At 45.2% G+C, this 6464-nt stretch overlaps 1 protein-coding gene across 1 annotated transcript; it reads right to left on the bottom strand.

Moving 5' to 3' along the window:
• Window positions 1-247: 247 nt before the first annotated feature.
• On the bottom strand, window positions 248-4330 carry LOC118453799 (uncharacterized). Its single transcript, XM_035905347.2, has 2 exons — window positions 3318-4330; window positions 248-2150 (listed from the first exon to the last, which is right to left on the bottom strand). Exons 1-2 carry the CDS (start codon window positions 3748-3750, stop codon window positions 424-426), a joined length of 2160 nt encoding a protein of 719 aa, XP_035761240.2. The 5' UTR covers window positions 3751-4330; the 3' UTR covers window positions 248-423.
• Window positions 4331-6464: the final 2134 nt, after the last annotated feature.

Genomic DNA, 6464 nt, shown 5'->3' with positions numbered 1-6464 from the left:
AAACTCGTTGGGCTATCACTCAACAGCGCCTCCTGCCCTTCCTGACAGCCCTACACCATCTCCTCCTCTTCATTTCTGGCCCTGATATTGAAATTTTGGCTTAGGAAAAATCAGCAGTCTTTCAGCTGCTTAGCACACAGAGCTTTAAAACCACAACCACACATTCTTTCCTTTCATCTTCATTTAAACCAACACAAAGCACACAAAGTTTCTTCAGTTTTAAAGGTTTTTATTGAATTCTAAAAAAAAACAAAACAAACAAAAACAAAACAAAAAAAATGATGGCAGACTACATTATTTACAAAAGCTGTGCAAGAGGACAAAAGTGAAAAGTTTTCTTGATGAGTGGATAGCAGTTTTAGACAAATCTTAACAGACATTTGCATTTTAAGGACATCCGTGCGTGTTTGATTATTTTTGGTTTCATGCTTGGGTTTTCACTTCCCTCCTCTCAGGAGGCGTTGTGGGGAGTATCCAGCGATAGCAGTCTGAAAAGCGAAGGCTCTTGTCCACAGCACAGCTGGTGCAGTAAACAATCCCCAGAGCTAGCATTACTACCAGGAACACACACAGGGGCACCAGGAGGGCCACGAGCAGCCAGCTCTTGTCGTGCTTCCGTTGACCTTCAGCAGACTCTGCTTCTGCCGTAGCTTTGACGCTAGCTTCTTCTGCACCACCCATGTTAGGTTCCTCTGAATTTGAACCATTTGCAGTGTCCTCTGCCACACCTGGACCAGAGTCTCTACTTCCTGCATCAGCATCCACACCATTATTAATTTCATTGTCTATGTTGCCTTTTTGCGTCGGGGACGGGGATGTCTGATATCCCCTGGGTGACAGGGTGTCCCACTGGTTTAGGTGATTTCCTGACCTGTGAGACCCATCAGGGGGAAGTCCTTCAGGGGCCTCTGTCACCCAGTCAGCATCAAAGTTGGTGTCAACTTCAAAGTTTGGGTCAGGAGTGAATGAAGAGGACCAGGGAATATCATGGTCAAAGATGGCTACATGAACAGAGTTACCTGGGTCGGGGGTCAGAGTAGAATACTCTTCGTCTTCAAGCGAAGGCTGGCAGGTGTGTCTGTCTAACTGCAGGTCGTAGCCATTGTCGCAGAAACACTCGTAATCTCCGATGAGGTTGAGACAGTGCTGTTGGCAGGGCGACCCCCTTGCACACTCATCTATATCTACACACTCTCCTTCGCTGCCCACCTCATAGCCAGCGCCACACATGCACCTGAAGGACCCCACTGTGTTTTCACACACACCCTCACAGCTGCCATCATCGAGGCATTCATCCACATCCACACACTCGCCCTCGTCGTCTGGCTGATACCCTGAAAGGCAGGTGCAGTGGAAGGTACCTGGGATGTTGACACAGAGCTGGGGACACGGTCCTTGCTGACATTCATCTACATCGGAACACCTGCGGCCATCTGGAGCCATTTGATAACCTGGGGGGCATGTGCACCGAAGACCCCGTTGGGTCTCCATGCAGTTATACTCACACCCCATCTCCACACAGGCCGGGTTGATGTGAGGCAAGTCGGTGGGACCTGCAGAGTCAGATAGCTCAGGTGGGTTGGTTTGGCTCAGCGTGTCAGGCTTGCAGCTGTATCCATCCTTATCTACTGTGAAGCCCTCAGAGCAGTAACAGTAGTAATCTGTGTCTGTGTTCTGGCAGTGCTGCTCACATCCGTGGTTCTTGCTACACCAGTCTTGGCTCTGTGGTTCCTCAATGGGTGGACAAAGTGGAGAATCGGTGGACCAGCCCACTGTTTCGTCGTCTCTCTGGATGCACAGAGCAGTCTTCTCAGTAGGATCTGGATTTGCGCCGTCTGCAGGGCATTGCACGGTGGCCACAGACCCAAATGGCACATGAGTCAGCAGACTGCTGGCAAGGTAAAATGGGGTGGTGTAAACAGGTGAACCTCTACCCTCATCTTCAAGAGGTGGGCACATGCCTTTGTAGTTGTACTGGCAAACATAGCCATTCAGTGGAACCGAGCAGGAGCCGTCAAGCCACTGGAAGTTTTCTTCGCTCTCACGCCCGCTCTCAGATGTGTGAACAATCATGGAAACGCAGCGATAGACTCCACAAGTTGATGGGGAGTATTCTTTGAGCCAGTCGGTGAACTGGACATTCTGGTCTCCTGTTGTAAAACACAAAGACAAAGATTAATAAAATAAAATAAAATAAAATATGCAAGTTTACTGTGTATTTGAGTTTTGAGAGCTACTCGACACATTTAAAGGATGACCTTTATCATAAACAAAGATCCCATATTTACAGTCTACATGTGCTGATATTGTCATATTTGGAAAATTTGCGCAGTCATTAATTGCATTCAAATGTGTATACGTGTGTGTGTTTGTGTGTTTTAAATTTGCCTCTAGGAGTCGCCAAAGTCAAAACAAAGTCTGACTCACAGGCACTTAAAAAACAAAAAAAAAACAAAAAAAAAAACGCCACAGCAAAATAATGTTGTATTCTACCCCCCACGAGAGTGGAGGTGGGTGGTGGGCCCAACAAAATGATGGGGAGGTTTGCCTCTAAGCTGTTCTGTTAACAAGCAGGCTGCAGAAATGCCTGCAATATATATTTAAGGAGTTTGTTTACTCTCTCAGGAATGTGCTGCAGTGGTACAACCTAGCACAACCGTAAACACTGAATCCAAGGTTAAGTCTATCATATGGAAACATCTGAGTGCACACATATGTACATTTACAACATTCATTCCTCCACAGTAAATAAACTGTTTGCAACAAACTAGGCAGAAAAGTCTGCATCTGCAGTTACCTTAACGGGTGTGAAGTCTTAGTATCTAGTTACCACTATATGGAAAAGAGAGCAAACATGGCTTTGTAATTTGGTGACGCCAGTCCTTTAAATTATAACTGAAGAATAATAAAAAAGGTTGCATTTCTCTTTGGATTTGATTTCCAGCAGAAGAACAAGGCAGACACTTTGAGTGATGATAAAAAGCGTCTGTTTTTTAAGTGGGTGAGGTTTCCATAATGACTAAATCAGACTGAGGGGTAGCAGTGAGGTCAAAAAAATGGATTCCACATTGTCTACTGCACCAGCTGTGTCTGTGAAACAAAAGTAGTTCATCTAAATACCGTCCAGCCAGACTGGCCGAGGTATCAAAGTCTGACAGAAAGATTATAGAGGAACATATAGTGTGACATCTGTAGGTTTTAATTAAAAAACAACAACATATCAACATAAAAGTCTATTCAAACACTATTAAAATGGTGAATGGATGTCAATGTTATAAAGAGTGAAAGCTCAAATTTAAAAAAAGATGAGACTTTGCCTGTGACCCAGACGAATCCTCTGAGCGGTCGGGTGGATGAACACTGACGTGGAGGTCTGTGCAACCCAATCCAGAGGTAAAGCTTTGACTCAGATCCCTGTGTCTCGATGGCTGACAGCAGGTCGTGGACGACAGCTGCAGCTTCTTGGTTATAAATCGTCGCCAAGGTCCCTCCGCGCTCTCGGCAGCTGCGCCCAGCCTCCCTGAAGGTCTTCTTCTGGAGGAAGACAGCGTAACATCCTTCTTGGTAACAGACTCCATCGCTCTCCATAAGCGGAACTTTCTCTGCTGGCTTCTCCCTCTCTGCTTCCTTCAGCCTCTGAGCTCGGCTCCCAGGAGCCAGACAGACCGTCAGCAGCCACAGCACGCACAGAAGACTCATCCTGCTGCAACTGCTGCTGCTTCTGATGATTGTTTGCATCCTCCAAGACATGAAGTTTAAACTACACCAACATCTAAATGAGAATGCCAACCTTACTGTCAAAACAAATACTCCAGTAATGCAGCTGGTTTCTTTTCTGCTCTGTTATTGAAACTCACCTGAGCCAAACTGAGCTTCTATTGTTAGTTTTACAAATTACCGTTTTCCACTCCAGACTTAACTTTTTTTTAAAAGAAATAAATACATAATTTGGTCTAAAGGAGCTATTTGAAGCTATTTTTCTTTGCCTTATTTTATCTGGGATGGCCAGATTCTTCAAAAATTAAGGAACTGCAGTGTAAAATAAATCCATTCAAACTGCCAATACTGCTGCCTCAGAGTTTATAAGAGCTTACTACAAAGAATTAACCCCGGAATGTCCAATTTAGTCCAGTAGAGTCCAAAAAACAGTCCAGTGAGTTACCAGTAGAGTCCAGAATTAAAGAAAAACGATTGAATGGGTCTATCTATCCTTGAGCTAAGTCCAAAATAGATAAAGTTGATCCTTGTATGAATTTAGGGGAATTTCAGGGACAGAAATCCTGCACTGCATCTGATCCTGCTCAGGCTTTCAAGCCTCTGCAAAGTTCTGAGAGAACCTTAGGAGAAGAGAAAGATGGGGGTGGGGGGTTGGGGTGTAAAGGCGGAGAAGCTACGTAGAGGAAAAAGCAGAGGGGGCTGGTAAAGTATGTGAGACTATGAGGGAATAGTTGAGGGGATGATGGGTTAGTGGGGCTTGGGAGGTGGGGAGCAGGGTTGGTATTGAAAACCCTCAGAGTGTGTTATGAAAACCATACGGCACCATTCTGTCCCCCATCTTGCCAATGGCTTTGGACACACGTATGCAGTCTCACACAGCCTTTAAGCCCTGCACAGCATCCACAGGATGAAAAGTGTCTCCAGCATTGTGAGATGCAGAATTTGCCCCTCTTCTTCTGACTCTTTCCCCCACCTGCCTTTCAGATTTTCTTCCTCTCAGTCTGTCATCATCTTTTTCATTTCTCTCTTCGCTTCTATTTTTTTTTTTTACTCTTTTCTCATTTTCTTCCATTTCCCTCCCTCCTCTCTTTCCCCCGTCTTTCTACCAAGTCCATACCAGCTGGAAGACTTTACAGTCCAATGGAAACATTTGAGTGTGGAACAGAGGTCTACCTGTTGGACTGTGTGTTGGGTTCATTGCTGTTATAAAATAACTTTGAATGGGCGCAGATGTTTAAGAGAATGAGTAGGTGTCCTTGTGTGTGTGATTTTGTGTGGGTGTATGTGTGTGTGGTTGCCACTCGGGGGCATATGGAGGAGAGGAAACAGGAAATGCCAGATGTGCATCAGCTTGACCTCTCAGAAACTGGGGAGCAGGAGTGACTTGAGGGGGTACCTCCCGTCACATGATCTGGACGTGATGAGTGGCATGTCTGGAAGCAAAGTCAAACATTGAGATGGAATTTTTCCAAAGAAAAATACGATCTTTCTATTTTTCCTTGAGTTTATGTAAAGAGTGAAGCCAAAGAACATTAAATGAAGCCAACAGCTGCAATTTGAAGATTCAGGTACTGAAGGGAACGCTGCTGATGGGCACAAACAGCTATCAGCTGAAGGTCCACCATGCACAAGACTGCTGAACTGCTGAAAACTAAAACACTGTATGGATGCTCATCGTGTTTCTTTGTGGGAAGCTTGACCTGCCACATGTCAATTACAAGCAGCTTTATGTCATTGCTTCACTCTCCAACTTTCCTCTTGGTCTGGCGTAAAAAGGCTTTTTGATACAAATTTAAACATGAAAGCATGATTTCACCTCTGTAGCCTCTTAACAAAGGATGATGGGATGGAAAATTCACACTGCATGCAAAGTTGAACTTATTAGCTACACATTGACTGTGTGGCTAATCCAAGCCACACATCCAAGCCCGTGTTTTCCCAGTGTACAGCAGATGAGTCGGCTGGCTGTGCTGTGATTGTGTTGGCAGGCAGACCATACACAATCTTACTATTCAGCAGTCTTTTCCAGTTATGTAACAACCACTGGAACTTGGGGGAGAACAAACATAAAACCTCGGGATCCTGGAGAACCTAAAGAGCCTTTCGATCTTGTTCCCCACCTCCCTTTCCTCCTTTTCAACATCCCTCATCCTGCTCCTGTCTCCCCACTTCTCCTGCTTTTCTTGGACTACCCCAACACTCAGCTGTTTCTCCCTTTCCTTATTATTCTTTCATTCCCCGTGTCTCTCCTTTATTTTTCTTTGAATTCTTTTGCTTTCCCCCCTCTCCTTCTTCTCCTCAGGTTTAGCTATTTGAGCAACCAGATCAGCAATCTTTTCTCCAGAACCCCAGTTTTCACCCCAAACTTCTGTTTATTCAATCATGGAGCCTGATTAGCCACGCCCCCTGGCCTTATAGCCCCGCCCCAGAGACAGATTCCAGAATTGTAATTGACAGAACAGACAAAACCTCTCCTTTCCATAGCCCTGCGCTCCCAATCCCCCCTCTTCACATTAATCTAAACACAGTGTGTCCAAGACGTCTAATGGAACATACAGAGCTCTTGATTTAATATGTGCCGCCCCCTAGGTCACAGCTTACTTTCTACCTCCTTGACTCCGAGCCGCTTGCCACATATCATTACTGGCTCTGATACATTCTCAGATTCTGGATTCCAAGCAGCTGAACTGTACCTTCCAGCTCCAAAACCTCTGCATTTCATTTTAACCACTAATTCATTTTTTAAC

The sequence above is a fragment of the Neolamprologus brichardi genome, chromosome 10 (assembly GCF_056152115.1).
Source record: "Neolamprologus brichardi isolate AB-2024 chromosome 10, ASM5615211v1, whole genome shotgun sequence".
Taxonomy (NCBI): Eukaryota; Metazoa; Chordata; class Actinopteri; order Cichliformes; family Cichlidae; genus Neolamprologus; species Neolamprologus brichardi.
Note: the sequence above shows the minus strand (reverse complement) of the source record. Positions and strands in the feature narration are given on the sequence as shown.

Coding starts and splice junctions, on each gene's coding strand:
- LOC118453799 (XM_035905347.2), bottom strand. CDS start 3,750: ATGTCTTGGAGGATGCAAACAATCATCAGAAGCAGCAGCAGTTGCAGC. Junction 2,151..3,317: donor AGGATTCGTCTGGGTCACAG/GCAAAGTCTCAT, acceptor GTTTTACAACAG/GAGACCAGAATGTCCAGTTC.